General features: G+C 48.8%; 1 protein-coding gene across 2 annotated transcripts in view; it reads right to left on the reverse strand.

Annotated features, from left to right (window-relative positions):
• Nucleotides 1-24,311, reverse strand: part of LOC110510406 (chloride intracellular channel protein 5) — a 60,607-nt gene that overhangs the window by 7,541 nt on the left and 28,755 nt on the right. The window contains exon 1 of one of the 2 annotated variants that reach the window (XM_036976439.1): nucleotides 15,506-15,825. The exons of the other annotated variant lie outside the window; for it this stretch is intronic. Coding sequence (XP_036832334.1) covers nucleotides 15,506-15,559 — 54 coding nt within the window. The 5' untranslated portion in view covers nucleotides 15,560-15,825. Of the gene's footprint in view, nucleotides 1-15,505; nucleotides 15,826-24,311 lie in introns of those variants that run through there. 2 annotated transcript variants of the gene reach the window in all.

Consider the following 24,311-nt stretch of genomic DNA (forward strand, 5'->3'; position numbering starts at 1 on the left):
TTTGCTGATGATCTGGTGTTTCTGTCCCGAACCAATGAGGGCCTACAGCAGCACCTAGATCTTCTGCACAGATTCTGTCAGACCTGGGCACTGACAGTAAATCTCAGTAAGACCAAAATAATGGTGTTCCAAAAAAGGTCCAGTCGCCAAGAACACAAATACAAATTCCATCTAGACACCGTTGCCCTAGAGCACACAAAAAACTATACATACCTTGGCATAAACATCAGCGCCACAGGTAACTTCCACAAAGCTGTGAACAATCTGAGAGACAAGGCAAGAAGGGCCTTCTATGCCATCAAAAGGAACATAGAATTCAACATACCAATTAGGATCTGGCTAAAAATACTTGAATCAGTTATAGAACCCATTGCCCTTTATGGTTGTGAGGTTTGGGGCCCGCTCACCAACCAAGAATTCACTAAATGGGACAAATACCAAATTGAGTCTCTGCATATAGAATTCTGCCAAAATGTTTTCTGTGTACAAAATAAAACACCAAATAATGCAGAGCAGAATTAGGCCGTTACCCGCTAATTATCAAAATCCAGAATAGAGACATTCAATTCTACAACCACCTAAAAGGAAGTGATTCCCAAACCTTCCATAACAAAGCCATCACCTACAGAGAGATGAACCTGGAGAAGAGTCCCCTAAGCAATCTGGTCCTGGGACTCTGATCACAAACACAAACACACCCCACAGAGCGCCAGGACAGCAACACAATTAGACCCAACCAAATCATGAGAAAACAAAAAGATAATTACTTGACACATTGGAAAGAGTTACCAAAATACCTGACCGCCGTGACTGACCCAAACTTAAGGAAAGCTTTAACTATGTACAGACTCAGTGAGCATAGCCTTGATATTGAGAAAGGCCGCCGTAGGCAGACATGGCTCTCAAGAGAAGACAGGCTATGTGCACACTCCCCACAAAATGAGGTGGAAACTGAGCTGCACTTCCTAACCTCGTGCCAAATGTATGACCATATTAGAGAGACATATTTCCCTCAGATTACGCAGACCCACAAAGAATTTAAAACAAATCCAATTTTGATAAACTCCCATATCTACTGGGTGAAATACCACAGTGTGCCATCACAGCAGCAAGATTTGTGACCTGTTGCCACAAGAAAAGGTCAACCAGTGAAGAACACACACCATTGTAAATACAACCCATATTTATGTTTATTTATTTTCCCTTTTGTACTTTAACTATTTGTACATCGTTACAACACTGTACATAGACACAATAGGACATTTGAAATATCTTTATTCTCCCGAGCGGCGCAGAGGTCTAAGGCACTGCATCTCAGTGCTATAAGCGTCATTACAGACCCTGGGTCGATTCCAGGCTGTATCACAACCGGCTGTGATTGGGAGTCCCATAGGGAGGTGCATAATTGGCCCAGCGTCGCCCAGGCTTAGCCGGGGTAGGCCGTCATTGTAAAACATTATTTGTTCTTAACTGACTTGCCTAGTTAAATAAAATAAACTTTTGTGAGTGTAATGTTTACTCTTCATTTTTTTTGTTTATTTACAATCACTTTCACTTGCTTTGGCAATGTAAACACGTTTCCCATGCCAATAAAGCCCTTAAATTGAAATGGAAATGAATTGAGAGAGAGAGAGAGATAGGGGGTGAAGGGGGGAGAGAGAGAAATAGGGGAAGGGAGAGAGAGATAGGGGAGAGAGCGAAAAGGACGGGGGAGCGAGAGAGAACAGGGGAGAGAGAGAGAGGAGGGGGGAGAGAGAGAAGGAGGGGGAGAGAGAGAAGGGGGGAGAGATCAGGTATCTCACTCTGTGTGTGTGCGTGTGTGTGTGTGTGTGTGTGTGTGTGTGTGTGTGTGTGTGTGTGTGTGTGTGTGTGTGTGTGTGTGTGTGTAGTTTCCATAGCGGTGGAAACTAACCCAGTCACCTGACACCATGGACTGACTGAATTATGAATACTGATTCCATTACCTGCTTCATCGACCACAGAGATACCTTTACATAGCATTGGGCTGGGTATGGAGCTAGGGGTCCACAGGGCTGGGTATGGAGCTAAGGTCCACAGGGCTGGGTATGGAGCTAGGATCTACAGGGCTGGGTAAGGAGCTAGGGGTCAACAGGGTTGGGTATGGAGCTAGGGTCTACAGGGCTGGGTGTGGAGCTAGGGGTCTACAGGGCTGGGTGTGGAGCTAGGATCCACAGGGCTGGGTGTGGAGCTAAGGGTCTACAGGGCTGGGTATGGAGCTAGGGGTCTACAGGGCTGGGTATGGAGCTAGGGTCTACAAGGCTGGGTATGGAGCTAGGATCCACAGGGCTGTGTATGGAGCTAGGGTCCACAGGGCTGGGTATGGAGCTAGGGTCCACAGGGCTGGGTATGGAGCTAGGGTCTACAGGGCTGGGTATGGAGCTAGGGGTCCACAGGGCTGGGTATGGAGCTAGGGTCCACAGGGCTGGGTATGGAGCTAAGATCTACAGGGCTGGGTGTGGAGCTAAGATCTACAGGGCTGGGTGTGTAGCTAAGAGTCTCAGGGCTGGGTATGGAGCTAGGGGCACTGGGCTGGGTATGGAGCTAGGATGCACATTGCTGGGTATGGAGCTAGGGTCTACAGGGCTGGATATGGAGCTAGGATCCACAGGGCTGGGTATGGACCTGGGGTCTACGGGGCTGGGTGTGGAACTAGGGTCCACAGGGCTGGGTATGGAGCTAGGGTCCACAGGGCTGGGTATGGAGCTAGGATCTACAGGGCTGGGTATGGAGCTGGGGTCCACAGGGCTGGGTATGGAGCTAGTGTCCAAAGGGCCGGGTATGGAACTAGGGTCCACAGGGCTGGGTATGGAGCTAGGATCTACAGGGCTGGGTATGGAGCTAGGGTCCACAGGGCTGGGTATGGAGCTAGGATCTACAGGGCTGGGTATGGAGCTAGGGTCCACAGGGCTGGGTATGGAGCTAGGGTCCACAGGGCTGGGTATGGAACTAGGGTCCACAGGGCTGGGTATGGAGCTAGGATCTACAGGGCTGGGTATGGAGCTAGGATCCACAGGGCTGGGTATGGAGCTAGGGTCCACAGGGCTCGGTATGGAGCTAGGGTCTACAGGGCTGGGTATGGAGCTAGGGGTCCACAGGGCTGGGTATGGAGCTAAGATCTACAGGGCTGGGTGTGGAGCTAAGATCTACAGGGCTGGGTGTGGAGCTAAGAGTCTCAGGGCTGGGTATGGAGCTAAGATCTACAGGGCTTGGTGTGGAGCTAAGAGTCTCAGGGCTGGGTATGGAGCTAGGGGCACTGGGCTTGGTATGGAGCTAGGATGCACATTGCTGGGTATGGAGCTAGGGTCTACAGGGCTGGGTATGGAGCTAGGGGTTTACAGGGCTGGGTATGGAGCTAGGGTCTACAGGGCTGGGTATGGAGCTAGGGTCTACAGGGCTGGGTATGGAGCAAGGGGTCTACAGGGCTGGGTATGGAGCTAGGTTCTACAGGGCTTGATATGGAGCTAGGATACACAGGGCTGGGTATGGAGCTAGGATCTACAGGGCTGGGTATGGAGCTAGGATCTACAGGGCTGGGTATGGAGCTAGGATCCACAGGGCTGGGTATGGAGCTAGGGTCCACAGGGCTGGGTATGGAGCTAGGATCTACAGGGCTGGGTATGGAGCTAGGATCTACAGGGCTGGGTATGGAGCTAGGGTCCACAGGGCTGGGTATGGAGCTAGGGTCCACAGGGCTGGGTATGGAGCTAGGATCCACAGGGCTGGGTATGGAGCTAGGGTCCACAGGGCTGGGTATGGAGCTAGGGTCTACAGGGCTGGGTATGGAGCTAGGGGTCCACAGGGCTGGGTATGGAGCTAGGGGTCCACAGGGCTGGGTATGGAGGGTAGGGTAGCGGCAGGGTAGCCTAGTTGTTAGAGCGTTCGACTAGTAACCGGAAGGTTGCGAGTTCAAACCCCCGAGCTGACAAGGTACAAATCTGTCGTTCTGCCCCTGAACAGGCAGTTAACCCAGAAAATAAGAATTTGTTCTTAACTGACTTGCCTGGTTAAATAAAGGTAAAAAAAAAAAAAAAAAAAAAAAAAAAAATGGAGCTAAGATCTACAGGGCTGGGTGTGGAGCTAAGATCTACAGGGCTGGGTGTGGAGCTAAGATCTACAGGGCTGGGTGTGGAGCTAAGATCTACAGGGCTGGGTGTGGAGCTAAGATCTACAGGGCTGGGTGTGGAGCTAAGAGTCTCGGTGCTGGGTATGGAGCTAAGATCTACAGGGCTTGGTGTGGAGCTAAGAGTCTCAGGGCTGGGTATGGAGCTAGGGGCACTGGGCTGGGTATGGAGCTAGGATGCACATTGCTGGGTATGGAGCTAGGGTCTACAGGGCTGGGTATGGAGCTAGGGGTTTACAGGGCTGGGTATGGAGCTAGGGTCTACAGGGCTGGGTATGGAGCTAGGGTCTACAGGGCTGGGTATGGAGCAAGGGGTCTACAGGGCTGGGTATGGAGCTAGGGTCTAGAGGGCTGGATATGGAGCTAGGATCCACAGGGCTGGGTATGGACCTGGGGTCTACGGGGCTGGGTGTGGAACCAGGGTCCACAGGGCTGGGTATGGAGCTAGGGTCCACAGGGCTGGGTATGGAGCTAGGATCCACAGGGCTGGGTATGGACCTGGGGTCTACGGGGCTGGGTGTGGAGCTAGGGTCCACAGGGCTGGGTATGGAGCTAGGGTCCACAGGGCTGGGTATGGAACTAGGGTCCACAGGGCTGGGTATGGAGTTAGGATCTACAGGGCTGGGTATGGAGCTAGGGTCCACAGGGCTGGGTATGGAGCTAGGGTCCACAGGGCTGGGTATGGAGCTAGGGTCCACAGGGCTGGGTATGGAGCTGGGGTCTACAGGGCTGGGTATGGAGCTAGGGGTCCACAGGGCTGGGTATGGAGCTAGGGGTCCACAGGGCTGGGTATGGAGCTAAGATCTACAGGGATGGGTGTGGAGCTAAGAGTCTCAGGGCTGGGTATGGAGCTAAGATCTACAGGGCTGGGTGTGGAGCTAAGAGTCTCAGGGCTGGGTATGGAGCTAGGGGCACTGGGCTGGGTATGGAGCTAGGATGCACATTGCTGGGTATGGAGCTAGGGTCTACAGGGCTGGATATGGAGCTAGTATCCACAGGGCTGGGTATGGAGCTAGGGGCACTGGGCTGGGTATGGAGCTAGGGTCTTCGGGGCTGGGTGTGGAGCTAGGGTCCACAGGGCTGGGTATGGAGCTAGGATCTACAGGGCTGGGTATGGAGCTAGGGTCCACAGGGCTGGGTATGGAGTTAAGATCTACAGGGCTGGGTATGGAGCTAGGATGCACAGGGCTGGGTATGGAGCTAGGGTCTACAGGGCTGGGTATGGAACTAGGATGCACAGGGCTGGGTATGGAGCTAGGGGTCTACAGGGCTGGGTATGGAGCTAGGGGTCCACAGGGCTGGGTATGGAGCTAGGGTCTACAGGGCTGGGTATGGAACTAGGATGCACAGGGCTGGGTATGGAGCTAGGGGTCCACAGGGCTGGGTATGGAGCTAGGGGTCCACAGGGCTGGGTATGGAGCTAGGGTCTACAGGGCTGGGTATGGAACTAGGATGCACAGGGCTGGGTATGGAGCTAGGGGTCTACAGGGCTGGGTATGGAACTAGGATGCACAGGGCTGGGTATGGAGCTAGGGTCCACAGGGCTGGGTATGGAGCTAGGGGTCTACAGGGCTGGGTATGGAGCTAGGGGTCTACAGGGCTGGGTATGGAGCTAGGGTCCACAAGGCTGGGTATGGAGCTAGGGTCCACAAGGCTGGGTATGGAGCTAGGGTCCTCAGGGCTGGGTATGGAGCTAGGGGTCTACAGGGCTGGGTATGGAGCTAGGGGTCTACAGGGCTGGGTATGGAGCTTGGGGTCTACAGGGCTGGGTATGGAGCTAGGGGTCCACAGGGGCTGGGTATGGAGCTAGGGGTCTACAGGGCTGGGTATGTGACAATTAACCGGTTACCTTCAGATGAACCCGGATGACACTTGTGGGTTTTGTAGAGCAGTGACAGTTGTGAGGTTCTCGAGCAAATCGGAGAACACCGTCGTGTTTGTGAGAGTCTCCACTTTCCATAGAGGGGTCATAATAGTTTGTAGGATGCTACTGATGTTTTTTTGTTGTTGTTAGAAGACAGATTTTCAGGATGGCTCAAGGTCTGACAAACCACGCTCTAGCTCTTTCACCTTTCACCTGAAGTGTTACTTAGGCGGATACAGTACATGCATGTGTAAATTAGATTGACGGGTCAATCGACTCTAGGGGGTTAATTAACATAAACACGTTCAGCATCTCCAGATCTCCGCGCCTACAAGCCGCTGATTAGCGGGTCTAAAGAAACGTTTTGATATGAAAACAATGTATTTCAGAAGAACAGAATATGAGTTACCCTACTGTACGTTATCTGGCTATGCTCCACGCCAGGCCTCTATACCATGGGCTCTCCTATCCTGTTTCTGCAGCTACCCAGTCTAAAGAAACATTTTGATATGAAAACAATGTATTTCAGAAGAACAGAATATGCACCAGATGAAGTCAATATTTTAAACGTTATCATCACGGTGATAGTTATCATCGTGGTGATTAGCGGGTCTAAAGTTATCATCACGGTGATAGTTATCATCACGGTACAGTTTTCAGTTGGCTTATGCCATATCATGGTAATATTTAATGGCAGTACTATCATACTTCAAGGCTAAACCATGGTACATTTCTATGATTGAGACTATACCATGGTATAAGTGAAAGTACCAGATTAGTACCATTGTATAAGTGAAAGTACCATATTAGTACCTTGGTATGAATGAAAGTGCCATATTAGTACCATGGTATGAATGAAAGTGCCATATTAGTACCATAGTATGAATGAAAGTACCAAATTAGTACCATGGTATGAATGAAAGTACCATGGTAGAACCACGGTTAATTGCTGTAAGGGTAGCTAGTGTAGTATGGGACGAGGCTAGCTAGCTATTGCAGTATGGGGTGTGGAGGTCAGGCTAGCTAGCCTGTGTAATATGGGGTGTGGAAGTCAGGCTAGCTAGCCTGTGTAATATGGGGTGTGGAGGTCAGGCTAGCTAGCCTGTGTAATATGGGGTGTGGAGGTCAGGCTAGCTAGCCTGTGTAATATGGGGTGTGGAGGTCAGGCTAGCTAGCCTGTGTAATATGGGGTGTGGAGGTCAGGCTAGCTAGCGTGTGTAATATGGGGTGTGGAGGTCAGACTAGCTAGCGTGTGTAATATGGTGTGAGGAGGTCAGGCTAGCTAGCTATTGCAGTATGGGGTGTGGTCAGACTAGCTAGCGTGTGTAATATGGGGTGTGGAGGTCAGGCTAGCTAACATGTGTAATATGGGGTGTGGAGGTCAGACTAGCTATCCTGTGTAATATGGGGTGTGGAGGTCAGGCTAGCTAGCGTGTGTAATATGGGGTGTGGAGGTCAGGCTAGCTAGCTAGTGTAGTATGGGGCAGGGAGGTCAGGATAGCTAGTGTAGTATGATGGACCACTGTATCTGATGAGCCACTGTCTCTCTGTACCATGCTGACTAGACTGTATGCCAATGCCCCCTCCCGTAGTGAAGCTTCTGTCTGTGTGTGTGTGTGTGTGTGTGTGTGTGTGTGTGTGTGTGTGTGTGTGTGTGTGTGTGTGTGTGTGTATTGTTTGTTGCTGAGCTGAGTTCTATGGGTCCTGTGGTAACACAATACACTGCTGATCATAATAGATAGTCAACATCTAGAACACTGAGGACAATAGAACACGCTATAGAGGGACAGCAGGGCAGAGGACTGACCCTAATACACTGACCTGTACTATGCAAACACTTAATTTGCTCACTGCGTCAATTTTTTAACATTTAGTGTACTTGAGGTTTAAAAGGCTTCCATAGTTTGTAATTTCAACTTTTAAATTTCAGACTCAATTTTTCCTTTACTAAAAATGTATCCACCGCTACAAATTTATAATCCAAATTAATTATTCACATTTCCTGTTGCTGCAGGATTATTTTCCTGCTGTAGGAGACTGGCTCAGATTAAGATCCTACATCTGTAGGGCGTTCCTTGACTAAACTGACCAATACAGAAGCAGGATCAAGGAGTTAGGAGCCAGCTAACTTGTCTAAATATTCAGAAAAACTTTTTTTTTTTCAAATCAACCAAAAACACAAATCAAAAGTTCTTATTGAAGCAGAAAAGGAGTAGTTGTTTTGGGTTATTGATCCTATTCTGGATATGGAACAAAAATATAAACGCAACATGCAACAATTTCAAAGATTTTACTGAGTTACAGTTCATATGAGGAAATCAGTCAGTTGAAACGAATCCATCAGACCCTAATCTATGGATTTAACATGAGGAAATCAGTCAGTTGAAACGAATCCATCAGACCCTAATCTATGGATTTAACATGACTGGGAATACAGATGGATATGTAGTGTACTTGGAAAGTATTCAGACCCCTTCACTTTCTCTACATTTTGTTACATTAGAGCCTTGCTTTTTTTTCCCCTCCTCATCCATGAGAATGAAAAGCAAAAAAAAAAAGGGTTTTAGACATTTTTGCAAATGTATTTAAATAAAAAACAAGAAATACCTTATTTGCATAGTCCTTTTTCTATGAGACTCGACATTGAGCTCAGGTGCATCCTGTTTCCATTGATCATCCTTGATGTTTCTACAGCTTGATTTTCTACAACTTGATTGGAGTCCACCTGTGGTATATTCAATTGATTGAACATGATTTGGAAAGGCACACACCTGTCTATATAAGGTCCCACAGTTGAGAGTGAATGTCAGACCAAAAACCAATTCAAGGAATTGTCTGTAGAGCTCAGAGACAGGATTGTGGCAAGGCACAGATCTGGGGAAGGGTATCAAAAAATTCTGCATCATTGAATGTCCCCCATCATTCTTAAATGAAAGAAGTTTAGAACCACCAAGACTCTTCCTAGAGCTGGCCGCGCCCGGCCAAACTGAGCAATCGTGGGAGAAGGGCCTTGGTCAGGGAGGTGACAAAGAACCCGATGGTTACTCTGACAGAGCTGCAGAGTTCCTCTGTGGAGATGGGAGAACCTTCCAGAAAGACAATCATCTCTGCAACACTCCACCAATCAGGCCTTATGGTAGAGTGGCCAGACGGAAGCCCCTCATCAGTGAAGGGCACATGACAACCCTCTTGGAGTTTGCCAAAAGCCACCTAAAGGACTCAGACCATGAGAAACAAGATTCTCCAATCTGATGAAACCAAGATTGAACTCTTTGTGTGTCACGCCTGGAGGAAACCTGGCACCATCCCTACTGTCAAGCATGATAGTGGCAGCATAATGCCGTGGGGATGTTTTTCAGCGGCAGGGACTGGGAGACTCGTCAGGATCGAGGGAAAGATGAATGGAGCAAAGTACAGAGATCCTTGATGAAAACCTGCTCCAGAGCGCTCAGGACCTCAGACTGGGGCGAAGGTTCACCTTCCAACAGAACAACGACCCTAAGCACACAGCCAAGACAATGCAGGAGGCTCTGAATGTCCTTTAGTGGCCCATCCAGAGCCCGGACTTGAACCCGATCGAACATCTCTGGCGGGACCTGAAGATAGCTGTGCAGCAACTCTCTTCATCCAACCTTTAAAGGATCTGCAGAGAAGAATGGGAGAAACTCCCCAAATATAGGTGTGCCAAGCTTGTAGCGTCACACCCAAGAAGAATCGAGACTGTAATTGCCTGCCGAAGGCGCTTCAACAAAATACTGAGTAAAGGGTCTGAATATTTATGTTAATGTGATATTTGCTTTGTCATTATGGGGTATTGTGTCTATATATGGGGGGAGAAACATGTAATCCATTTTTTTAAATAAGGCTGTAACGTAACAAAATGTGGAAAAAGTCAAGGGGTCTGAGTACTTTCTGAATACACTGTATGTTGGCCACAAACAACTTTAATAAAAATGGACCTTACAATGGGTCTCAGAAGCATTTTGCTACATTGACATCAACAAACTGCTTGTCTACATGACGCCATACACGTGGTCTACAGTTGTGAGGCCAGTTGGACAAATTCTCTAAAATGGCATTGGATGCGGTTTATGGTAGAGAAATTAATGTTCAATTCTCTGGCAACAACTCTGGTGGATGGTCCTGCAGTCAGCATGCCAAATGCACACTCCCTCAACTTGAGACTGTGGCATTGTGTTGTGTGACAAAACTGTATATTTTAGATAGGTTTTTTTATTGTCCTCAGAACAAGGTGCACCTGTGTAATGATCATGCTGTATAATCAGCTTATCTTTATGCCACACCTGTCAGTTGGATGGATTATCTTGACAAAAGGATCTAATGCTCACTAACAGGGATGTAAACAAATTTAAGAAAAATTATATTTTTGTGCGTATGGAACATTTCTGGGAACTTTTATTTCAGCTCATGAAACCACCACTTTACATGTTGTGGTTTTGTTGTTCAGTATATTATAGACCTCTGTACAACGCTAATATTACAGCTAAACTAAATAGACTGAGGAAGGCTGACGACAGACTGACCTGAGCAAGGACTGACAACAGACTGACCTGACGAAAGACTGACAACAGACTGACCTGACGACAGACTGACCTGACAACAGACTGACAACAGACTGACCTGAGGAAGGACTGAAACCGGACTGACCTGAGGAAGGACTGACAACAGACTGACCTGACGACAGACTGACCTGAGGAAGGGCTGACAACAGACTGACCTGAGGAAGGACTGACCTGAGGAAGGGCTGACAACAGACTGACCTGAGGAAGGACTGACCAGAGGAAGGGCTGACGACAGACTGGCAACGGACTGACCAGAGGAAGGGCTGACAACAGACTGGCAACAGACTGACCTGAGGAAGGACTGAAACCGGACTGACCTGAGGAAGGACTGACAACAGACTGACCTGACGACAGACTGACCTGAGGAAGGGCTGACAACAGACTGACCTGAGGAAGGACTGACCAGAGGAAGGGCTGACAACGGACTGACCAGAGGAAGGGCTGACCTGAGGAAGGACTGACAACAGACTGACCTGACGACAGACTGACCTGAGGAAGGGCTGACAACAGACTGACCTGAGGAAGGACTGACCAGAGGAAGGGCTGACAACAGATTGACCTGAGGAAGGACTGATCAGAGGAAGGGCTGACGACAGACTGACCAGAGGAAGGGCTGACAACAGACTGGCAACGGACTGACCAGAGGAAGGGCTGACAACAGACTGGCAACGGACTGACCAGAGGAAGGGCTGACAACAGACTGGCAACGGACTGACCAGAGGAAGGGCTGACAACAGACTGGCAACGGACTGACCAGAGGAAGGACTGACAACAGACTGGCAACGGACTGACCAGAGGAAGGGCTGACAACAGACTGGCAACGGACTGACCAGAGGAAGGGCTGACAACAGACTGGCAACGGACTGACCAGAGGAAGGGCTGACAACAGACTGGCAAAGGACTGACCAGAGAAAGGGCTGACAACAGACTGACCAGAGGAAGGGCTGACAACGGACTGGCAACGGACTGACCAGAGGAAGGGCTGACAACAGACTGACCAGAGGAAGGGCTGACAACAGACTGACCAGAGGAAGGGCTGACAACGGACTGGCAACGGACTGACCAGAGGAAGGGCTGACCTGAGGAAGGGCTGGCAACGGACTGACCAGAGGAAGGGCTGACCTGAGGAAGGGCTGGCAACGGACTGACCAGAGGAAGGGCTGACCTGAGGAAGGGCTGACCTGAGGAAGGGCTGACAACGGACTGGCCAGAGGAAGGGCTGACAACGGACTGACCAGAGGAAGGGCTGACAACGGACTGGCAACGGACTGACCAGAGGAAGGGCTGACAACAGACTGACCAGAGGAAGGGCTGGCAACGGACTGACCTGAGGAAGGGCTGACAACGGACTGACCAGAGGAAGGGCTGACCTGAGGAAGGGCTGACCTAAGGAAGGGCTGGCAACGGACTGATCTGACGACAGACTGACCAGAGGAAGGGCTGACCTGAGGAAGGGCTGGCAACGGACTGACCAGAGGAAGGGCTGACAACAGACTGACCAGAGGAAGGGCTGACAACGGACTGACCAGAGGAAGGGCTGACCTGAGGAAGGGCTGGCAACGGACTGACCAGAGGAAGGGCTGACAACAGACTGACCAGAGGAGGGGCTGACAACAGACTGACCAGAGGAGGGGCTGACAACAGACTGACCAGAGGAGGGGCTGATAAGACTGACCCAACAGACTGACCTGAGGGGCTGACGACGAACTGACCTGAGGAGGGGCTGATAAGACGGACCTGAGGATGGGTTGACAAGACTGACCTGAGGATGATGGACTGACAACAGACAAACAGGGTACAAAGCACAGGATTAAACTCAACTGGAATGACCTGAAGTTCATTGGAGAGATGACAGTTTGTTCAAATCCAAAACATTTACAATCAAATTAGAGGAAGTTGCCCAGGTTTGTTATGGTGCGTGTCCACTACCCACAATCCCTTGGGGTGAATAAACTCCAGGCTAGTCATGGATTCTCAGAGCAGTGGTTCAGCAGATCTGATAGACTGACCTGCACCAACCTGATATTAGGGCACTGGACTGAACTGACCTGATACACGGGCCTGATACATTGACCTGATGAACCTACTACAACTCTCATCTCCTCTTACCAAAGAGACCAGGATGTTTACCATGAGGGTGCCCTGGTTTGTTTTGATAGTACCCACTGTCCACGGTACACTAAGGTGAATCAATTCCAGGTCAATCCCCTTGTCTCAGAAGAGAGATTTAGTTGAGGCTAAAGCACTGTGAGCTGTCTAATCTTAAGTAGTATCAGAATCTCTTCAAATCAATAGTCCTCTTCCTGACCTTAATGTGTGAGACTCCTCTTCCTGACCTTAATGTGAGAACCTCCTCTTCCTGACCTTAATGTGTGAGCCTCCTCTTCCTGACCTTAATGTGTGAGCCTCCTCTTCCAGACCTTAATGTGTGAACCTCCTCTACCCTTTAATATGAGTGAGCCTCCTCTTCCTGACCTTAATGTGTGAACCTCCTCTACCCTTTAATATGAGTGAGCCTCCTCTTCCTGACCTTAATGTGTGAACCTCCTCTACCCTTTAACATGAGTGAGCCTCCTCTTCCTGACCTTAATGTGTGAACCTCCTCTTCCTGACCTTAATGTGTGAGCCTCCTCTTCCTGACCTTAGTGTGTGAACCCCCTCTTCCTGACCTTAATATGTGGGTCCTTTAACATGTGTGATGTGAGTTAGCTTGGATCCTATGAGATGCAGCGCTGGTCCATGTGATGTTTGTCACTCCCTCTATATAGGGCAGGTCCCCGAGGGCAGCATGGGGAACAGATGCAGCGCTGGTCCATGTGATGTCTGTCACTCCCTCTATATAGGGCAGGTCCCCCAGGGCAGCATGGGGAACAGATGGGCCAGGTCCCCCAGGGCAGCATGGGGAACAGATGGGGCAGGTCCCCCAGGGCAGCATGGGGAACAGATGGGGCAGGTCCCCCAGGGCAGCATGGGGAACAGATGGGGCAGGTCCCCCAGGGCAGCATGGGGAACAGATGGGGCAGGTCCCCCAGGGCAGCATGGGGAACAGATGGGGCAGGTCCCCCAGGGCAGCATGGGGAACAGATGGGGCAGGTCCCCCAGGGCAGCATGGGGAACAGATGGGGCAGGTCCCCCACGGCAGCATGGGGAACAGATGGGGCAGGTCCCCCAGGGCAGCATGCGGAACAGATGGGGCAGGTCCCCCAGGGCAGCATGGGGAACAGATGGGGCAGGTCCCCCAGGGCAGCATGGGGAACAGATGGGGCAGGTCCCCCACGGCAGCATGGGGAACAGATGGGGCAGGTCCCCCAGGGCAGCATGGGGAACAGATGCAGCATGTCTGGTTCTCAGCCTTGGACTCTCTGTTTTTTACCTTCAGATCATAGCTCTTAAAACAAGGAGCGTGTACAGTGGAGAACAGTCAGTGATGTGTCTGTTGTCCCCTGAGACCATGTCAGTGATGTGTCTGTTGTCCCCTGAGACCACGTCAGTGATGTGTCTGTTGTCCCCTGAGACCATGTCAGTGATGTGTCTGTTGTCCCCTGAGACCATGTCAGCTGTGTCAGTGAGGTGTCTGTTGTCCCCTGAGACCATGTCAGTGATGTGTCTGTTGTCCCCTGAGACCATGTCAGCTGACTTTCAGGCTACATGGCTGGCTGCACACTGATTCTTAACCTTCGTCTAGTCCTCCAGGGGGGTTGTGGAGAACTCAACAGCAGATATCATGTGGCTGATATCAGGACCTGTATTCACTTAGTATCTCAGTTACTGATCCAGGATCAGCCCCCCTCCCCTCTTCATCATTATGATTTAAAAGCCCAAACTGATCCTGCATACGGTCCAGAACCAGGAAGGATACAGTTGGACGTCAGTGTGTACCATGGATATACAGTAGATAAGGTAGGATAGTGTGTATGAGGATATACAGTGGATAAGGTAGGATAGTGTGTATGAGGATATACAGTAGATAAGGTAGGATAGTGTGTATGAGGATATACAGTAGATAAGGTAGGATAGTGTGTATGAGGATATACAGTAGATAAGGTAGGATAGTGTGTATGAGGATATACAGTAGATAAGGTGGGATAGTGTGTATGAGGATATACAGTAGATAAGGTAGGATAGTGTGTATGAGGATATACAGTGGATAAGGTAGGATAGTGTGTATGAGGATATACAGTAGATAAGGTAGGATAGTGTGTATGAGGATATACAGTAGATAAGGTAGGATAGTGTGTATGAGGATATACAGTGGACAAGGTAGGATAGTGTTTTACCGCTATAGCCATAGGGCAGGTCGGAGAAGGCTGTGTTACTCTGCCATTAACACCTAGAGTATTGGTGTCTCGTGGGTCGACCTCAGCAGAACCTGTTGCTGTTGAAACTCTAAACACACACTGTCCACTACTACACTACAGAACACACACACACACACACTGCCCACTACTACACTACAGAACACACACACACACACACACTGTCCACTACTCCACTACAGAACACACACACACTGTCCACGACTACACTAAAGAACACACACACACTGTCCACTACTACACTACAGAACACACACACACACACACACACACACACACACACACACACACACACACACACCTGTCCACTACTACACTACAGAACACAAACACTGTCCACTACTCCACTACTACACTACAGAACACACGGTCCACTACTACACTACAGAACACACACACACACCCACACACACACACTGTCTACTACTCCACTACAGAACAGACTGTCCACTACTACAGTACAGAACACACACTGTCCACTACTCCACTACAGAACACACACACACACACTGTCCACTACTACACTACAGAACACACACACACACACACACACACACACTGTCCACTACTACACTACACACACCTGTCACACACATCTTACCTTGACAAAAAGCTCTATCTCAGGGTCTCTGTCTTCTCCGTTTGGTGAGGTCATATCTGTCTTTCTGACAGGCTGTCTGTCCGTCCTTCGAGTTTACTGTCCCCTTACGTTGCAGTAAGAGCCAAATCTGCACGTCTTCAAAATCAAGTCCCATCCACAGTCCTGAAGCCTACATTCTCCTGTCTGTTCTGATGACAGAGCTCATAGTGACTGCTCTCCTGGTCCTGGCTCAGTCCTTAGGTTAAGATGCTTTGTTCTGTACTGCTCCGCAGCTCTACCTTCCTCCTGTTTCCTCCAGGCTCCAACAATGTTGTCAGGAAGGATGTGAAACAGGTAACAGGTAGTAACAGCTGTAGACCAGATGTGACTCTGATTTGGCCCCTTCTACAGCTGAGTGATGAGAAGCAGATAGCTCTGACTGACACACAGAGAGAGAGAGAGAGAGGGGAACAGAACAGGTGACAGACTAGCAAGGGGGCGGAGCTCTGTACCCCTCACTCAGTCCATCTCTCTCTCTCTCTCTCCATCTCACTTCACCAACTCTCTCCCTCACCTCTCGCACACTTCACCCTCCTCTTTTTCTCTCCCCCCTCCCTCCCTCTCTCATCTCCCTTCCTCCATCTCGCTCTCTCTCCGCCTCAGCATCACTGAAAACTCACTACTTCCGTCAGTGAAATCAGGTCAGGTACAGCGCCTCCTCTCTGAAGGCTGTGTGGTCACTTGTTCAATGATCTTTGCATGACATTCTAGTCACAAACATAAACAGGTGTTAGATATGGAAATAAGCTGCATCGCCTGCTCTTTTGATTGAGTCCTTACAATAGAAGTATTACATCTGCTCTGACTTCTAAAAATCTGAATGATACCCTTCAACCTAGTCTGAAATCATACCCTTCAACCTAGTCTGAAATCACACCCTTCAACCTAGTCTGAAAACAATAAACTACAACCTAGTCTGAAATCACACCCTTCAACCTAGTCTGAAATCACACCCTTCAACCTAGTCTGAAAACAATAAACTACAACCTAGTCTGAAATCACACCCTTCAACCTAGTCTGAAATCACACCCTTCAACCTAGTCTGAAATCACACCCTTCAACCTAGTCTGAAATCACACCCTTCAACCTAGTCTGAAATCACACCCTTCAACCTAGTCTGAAATCACACCCTTCAACCTAGTCTGAAATCACACCCTTCAACCTAGTCTGAAATCACACCCTTCAACCTAGTCTGAAATCACACCCTTCAACCGAGTCTGAAATCATACCCTTCAACCTAGTCTGAAATCATACTCTTCAACCTAGTCTGAAATCATACCCTTCAACCTAGTCTGAAATCACACCCTTCAACCTAGTCTGAAATCACACCCTTCAACCTAGTCTGAAATCACACCCTTCAACCTAGTCTGAAATCATACTCTTCAACCTAGTCTGAAATCATACCCTTCAACCTAGTCTGAAATCATACCCTTCAACCTAGTCTGAAATCATACTCTTCAACCTAGTCTGAAATCATACCCTTCAACCTAGTCTGAAATCACACCCTTCAACCTAGTCTGAAATCACACCCTTCAACCTAGTCTGGAATCACACCCTTCAACCTAGTCTGAAATCATACCCTTCAACCTAGTCTGAAATCACACCCTTCAACCTAGTCTGAAATCATACCCTTCAACCTAGTCTGGAATCACACCCTTCAACCTAGTCTGAAATCATACCCTTCAACCTAGTCTGGAATCACACCCTTCAACCTCCAAATCCTAGAATTCTAAATAAATTAACCCCTTAGAGTAACTATAATCTCGTAGATAAACAGGTGAACACTTCCCCCAGCAGCAGAGCGAGAGAGAGAGAGAGAGAGAGAGAGAGAGAGAGAGAGAGAGAGAGAGAGAGAGAGAGAATCATGTATTTTTAATGTGTGTTCACAGTTCTGCCTGGCAGGCTAACTAGCACAGCTTTTATCTGATCTGACAGAGAGGAATCCTGTTACATTATTCATGCTTGGATTTGGTTTTAGCTGCTGGGGACTCTAACCCAGGAGCCTCGGTTTCTGCTGCATGGGGACTCTATCCCAGGGGCCTCAATATTTTTACTGCATGGGGACTCTAACCCAGGGGCCTCAATATTTTTACTGCATGGAGACTCTAACCCAGGGGCCTCGGTTTCTGCTGCATGGGGACTCTAACCCAGGGGCCTCGGTTTCTACTGCATGGGAACTCTAACCCAGGGGCCTCGGTTTCTGCTGCATGGGAACTCTAACCCAGGGGCCTCGGTTTCTGCTGCATGGGAACTCTAACCCAGGGGCCTCGGTTTCTGCTGTTTGGGACTCGAACCCAGGGGACTCGGTTTCTGCTGTTTGGGACTCTAACCCTGGGGCCTGAGTTTCTGCTCAATGGGGACTCTAACCCCATGGTCTGGGTTTCTGCTGCTTGGGGAATCTAACCCTGGGGCCTCAAGGTGTCTGCTGCTTGGGGAATCTAACCCTGGGGCCTCAAGGTGTCTGCTGGTGAGGACTCTAACCCTGGGGCCTCAAGGTGTCTGCTGGTGAGGACTCTAACCCTGGGGCCTTAAGGTGTCTGCTGGTGAGGACTCTAACCCTGGGGCCTCAATGTGTCTGCTGGTGAGGACTCTAACCCTGGGGCCTCAAGGTGTCTGCTGCATGGGGACTAACCCTGGGGCCTCAAGGTTTCTGTAAATCTAGAGTATGTGAACAACAACAACTGCTCTGACTGTAAGGGATGATAATGTCCTCTACATAAGTACGTCCCACCCTATTACCGCTTCATCCCTGAATATATGAAATATTTATTCACAGGTATAATTACTACCTTTCATCACACAGGTCTCTATACTGATGGAAGGCTCGGTTGGATTAACCCTGGAGAGAGAGACAACACCCCCCTCTAGTGGTCGACTGACACACTGCTCTTCAGAGTGAACAAGGGCACATGCCTCTTCAGAGTGAGATTGTCGCTACATTGCATGTCAGCGGTTTTACGAGCACCTGATTAATTATGCATTTTTTAAATATCATAACTTTTTTCTACATAGAGCTTTTCTTTAGAGTAAGCCCCACCGTTTCTACCTAGTCAGATCAACCCAATTCTACCTACCTAGCCAGATCAACCCCATTCTACCTACCTAGCCAGATCAACCCCATTCTATCTACCTAGCCAGATCAACCCCATTCTACCTACCTAGCCAGATCAACCCAAGTCTACCTACCTAGCCAGATCAACCCAAGTCTACCTACCTAGCCAGATCAACCCCATTCTACCTACCTAGCCTGATCAACCCCATTCTATCTACCTAGCCAGATCAACCCCATTCTACCTACCTAGCCAGATCAACCCAAGTCTACCTACCTAGCCAGATCAACCCAAGTCTACCTACCTAGCCAGATCAACCCCATTCTACCTACCTAGTCAGATCAACCCCATTCTACCTACCTAGCCAGATCAACCCAATTCTACCTACCTAGCCAGATCAACCCAATTCTACATACCTAGTCAGGTCAACCCAATTCTACCTACCTAGCCAGATCAACCCAATTCTACCTACCTAGCCAGATCAACCCAATTCTACCTACCTAGTCAGATCAACTGTATTCTACCTACCTAGCCAGGTCAACCCAATTCTACCTACCTAGCCAGATCAACCCAATGCTACCTAGCTACCCAGATCAACCCAATGCTACCTAGCTACCAGGATCAACCCAATTCTACCTAGCTAACCAGATCAACCCAATTCTACCAAGCTAGTCAGATCAACCCAATGCTACCTAGCTACCCAGATCAACCCAATTCTACCTACCTAGCCAGATCAACCCAATTCTACCTACCTAGCCAGATCAACCCAATTCTACCTACCTAGCCAGATCAACCCAATGCTACCTAGCTACCCAGATCAACCCAATTCAACCAAGCTAGTCAGATCAGCCCAATTCTGCCTACCTAGCCAGATCAACCCAATTCTACCTACCTAGCCAGGTCAACCCAATTATCCCTACCTAGCCAGATCAACCCAATTCTACCTACCTAGCCAGATCAACCCAATTCTACCTACCTAGCCAGTTCAACCCAATGCTACCTAGCTACCCAGATCAACCCAATGCTACCTAGCTACCCAGATCAACCAAGCTAGTCAGATCAACCCAATTCTACCTACCTAGCCAGATCAACCCAATTCTACCTACCTAGCCAGATCAACCCAATTCTACCTACCTAGCCAGATCAACCCAATTCTACCTACCTAGCCAGATCAACCCAATGCTACCTAGCTAGTCAGATCAACCCAATTCTACCAAGCTAGTCAGATCAACTGTTTTCTACCTACCTAGCCAGGTCAACCCAATTCTACCTACCTAGCCAGATCAACCCAATGCTACCTAACAACCCAGATCAACCCAATTCTACCTACCTAGCCAGATCAACCCAATTCTACCTACCTAGCCAGATCAACCCAATGCTACCTAGCTACCCAGATCAACCCAATTCTACCAAGCTAGTCAGATCAACCCAATGCTACCTAGCTACCCAGATCAACCTAATTCTACCTACCTAGCCAGATCAACACAATTCTACCTAGCTACCCAGATCAACCCAATTCAACCAAGCTAGTCAGATCAACCCAATGCTACCTACCTAGCCAGATCAACCCAATTCTACCTACCTAGCCAGATCAACCCAATTCTACCTACCTAGCCTGATCAACCCAATTCTACCTATCTAGCCAGATCAACCCAATTCTACCTACCTAGCCAGATCAACCTAATGCTACCTAGCTACCCAGATCTACCCAATTCAACCAAGCTAGTCAGATCAACTGTATTCTACCTACCTAGCCAGGTCAACCCAATTCTACCTACCTAGCCAGATCAACCCAATGCTACCTAGCTACCCAGATCAACCCAATTCAACCAAGCTAGTCAGATCAACTGTATTCTACCTACCTAGCCAGGTCAACCCAATTCTGCCTACCTAGCCAGATCAACCCAATTCTACCTACCTAGCCAGGTCAACCCAATTCTACCTACCTAGCCAGATCAACCCAATTCTACCCACCTAGCCAGATCAACCCAATGCTACCTACCTAGCCAGATCAACCCAATTCTACGTACCTACGCCAGATCAACCCAATGCTACCTAGCTACCCAGATTAACCCAATTCAACCAAGCTAGTCAGATCAACTGTATTCTACCTACCTAGCCAGGTCAACCCAATTCTACCTACCTAGCCAGATCAACCCAATGCTACCTAGCTACCCAGATCAACCCAATTCAACCAAGCTAGTCAGATCAGCCCAATTCTACCTACCTAGCCAGATCAACCCAATGCTACCTAGCTACCCAGATCAACCCAATTCTACCAAGCTAGTCAGATCAACCCAATGCTACCTAGCTACCCAGATCAACCTAATTCTACCTACCTAGCCAGATCAACACAATTCTACCTAGCTACCCAGATCAACCCAATTCAACCAAGCTAGTCAGATCAACCCAATGCTACCTACCTAGCCAGATCAACCCAATTCTACCTACCTAGCCAGATCAACCCAATTCTACCTACCTAGCCTGATCAACCCAATTCTACCTATCTAGCCAGATCAACCCAATTCTACCTACCTAGCCAGATCAACCCAATGCTACCTAGCTACCCAGATCTACCCAATTCAACCAAGCTAGTCAGATCAACTGTATTCTACCTACCTAGCCAGGTCAACCCAATTCTACCTACCTAGCCAGATCAACCCAATGCTACCTAGCTACCCAGATCAACCCAATTCAACCAAGCTAGTCAGATCAACTGTATTCTACCTACCTAGCCAGGTCAACCCAATTCTGCCTACCTAGCCAGATCAACCCAATTCTACCTACCTAGCCAGGTCAACCCAATTCTACCTACCTAGCCAGATCAACCCAATTCTACCCACCTAGCCAGATCAACCCAATGCTACCTACCTAGCCAGATCAACCCAATTCTACGTACCTACGCCAGATCAACCCAATGCTACCTAGCTACCCAGATTAACCCAATTCAACCAAGCTAGTCAGATCAACTGTATTCTACCTACCTAGCCAGGTCAACCCAATTCTACCTACCTAGCCAGATCAACCCAATGCTACCTAGCTACCCAGATCAACCCAATTCAACCAAGCTAGTCAGATCAGCCCAATTCTGCCTACCTAGCCAGATCAACCCAATTCTACCTACCTAGCCAGGTCAACCCAATTATCCCTACCTAGCCAGATCAACCCAATTCTACCTACCTAGCCAGATCAACCCAATTCTACCTACCTAGCCAGATCAACCCAATTCTTCCTACCTAGCCAGATCAACCCAATGCTACCTAGCTACCCAGATCAACCCAATGCTACCTAGCTACCCAGATCAACCCAATTCAACCAAGCTAGTCAGATCAACCCAATTATACCTACCTAGCCAGATCAACCCAATTATCCCTACCTAGCCAGATAAACCCAATTCTACCTACCTAGCCAGATCAACCCAATTCTACCTACCTAGCCAGATCAACCCAATTCTACCTACCTAGCCAGATCAACCCAATGCTACCTAGCTACCCAGATCAACCCAATTCAACCAAGCTAGTCAGATCAACCCAATTATACCTACCTAGCCTGATCAACCCAATTATCCCTACCTAGCCAGATCAACCCAATTCTACCTACCTAGTCAGATCAACCCAATTCTACCTACCTAGTCAGATCAACCCAATTCTACCTACCTAGCCAGATCAACCCAATTCTACCTACCTAGCCAGATCAACCCAATTCTACCTACCTAGCCAGATCAACCCAATTCTACCTACCTAGCCAGATCAGCTGTATTCCACCTACCCAAATCAACTGTATTCTACCAAGCTAGCCAGATCTCTCTCTCTCACACACACACACACACACACACACACACACACACACACACACACAAACCCTAACCCCAACTCCCTACCTCCCAGTCAGAGTGAAACCATGGTGAGAAGGTGTGGCAGATTTCACAACATCTTTTATGAAGGTCCTAGCTGGTCCTAGCTGTGTCATAAAACAGACAGGAACAGTAATCACGTTGAAGTCTAGAGACTGCCTAAGGTGTGTCCCAAATAGCACCTTATTCCCAAGAGTCTCTATTGTAAAGCAGTGCACTATTTAGGGAATAGGGACCCATTTGCGACTTAGCTAGACTGAATGGGCTTTCAGAATAGCTCACCACTGGGAGACAGGGAGCTAGGATACACAGAGACAGAGGGCTAGGATACACTAACACTGAGAGACAGGGCGCTAGGATACACTAACACTGAGAGACAGGGGGCTAGGATACACTAACACTGAGAGACAGGGGGCTAGGATACACAGAGACAGGGGGCTAGGATACACTGTAACACTGAGAGACACAGGGCTAGGATACACTGAGAGACAGGGGGCTAGGATACACTGAGAGACAGGGGGCTAGGATACACTGGGAGACAGGGGGCTAGGATACACTGGGAGACAGGGGGCTAGGATACACTGAGAGATAGGGCGCTAGGATACACTGGGAGACAGGGGATCTGGGATACACTGGGAGACAGGGGGCTAGGATACACTGAGCGATAGGGCGCTAGGATACACTGGGAGACAGGGGGCTAGGATACACTGGGAGACAGGGGGCTAGGATACACTGAGAGATAGGGCGCTAGGATACACTGGGAGACAGGGGGCTAGGATACACTGGGAGACAGGGGGCAAGGATACACTGGGATAAAGGGGGCTAGGATACACTGGGAGACAGGGGGCTAGGATACACTGTAACACTGAGAGACAGGGGGCTAGGATACACTGTAATACTGAGCGACAGGGCGCTAGGATACACTGAGAGACAGGGGGCTAGGATACACTGTAATACTGAGCGACAGGGCGCTAGGATACACTGAGAGACAGGGGGCTAGGATACACTGTAACACTGAGAGACAGGGGGCTAGGATACACTGTAACACTGAGAGACAGGGAGCTAGGATACACTGTAACTCCATCCATTCCCAATCAGTCATATACTGAATGTATAGTGTGTTCTCTGCAGCCTGCACATTGACAGTAATTTCCAAAGCAATTTACTGTACATAGAGAGCTCAACTAACTCCATAAATACTATGATAATATATACATGTTTAATAAACCAGGTAAACTCTCTATACATCTTTGTGGTGCAGGTGATTTCCTCTCGCTGATGTCTTAAATTAAACTGTTTATATATATTTTTTATTCCTGAAAAACTACACTTCTCTCTGTCCTGGTGACGGGATCTGTCTGAAACTAGCCATCAAAACCTTGATTCCTTAAATCCTCCCCTCACCTCTCAAAACCCATTGGAGAAAACTGGCGAGGAGATAGGAGGAGAAGAGACAGGAAGTGAGGAATCGTAGAAAGATGAGTTGAGATAGCACCCTACCCACGAGGACGTTTCAAGAGGAAGGTTTTGGTGTGTCATAAGAGTTCCAATGAAACTAAATGAGATAATAATGAATGACACATCTATAGATTGTATGAGAGCACGGAGGGGTTTGGTGATGACTGACTGGAATCCTGGAACTGTCCCTGTATATAACTACTGACCCTGGAACTGTCCCTGTATATAGCTACTGACCCTGGAACTGTCCCTGTATATAACTACTGTCCCTGTATATAGCTACTGACCCTGGAACTGTCCCTGTATATAACTACTGTCCCTGGAACTGTCCCTGTATATAACTACTGTCCCTGGAACTGTCCCTGTATATAGCTACTGACCCTGGAACTGTCCCTGTATATAGCTA

The sequence above is a fragment of the Oncorhynchus mykiss genome, chromosome 4 (genome assembly GCF_013265735.2).
Source record: "Oncorhynchus mykiss isolate Arlee chromosome 4, USDA_OmykA_1.1, whole genome shotgun sequence".
Taxonomy (NCBI): domain Eukaryota; kingdom Metazoa; phylum Chordata; class Actinopteri; order Salmoniformes; family Salmonidae; genus Oncorhynchus; species Oncorhynchus mykiss.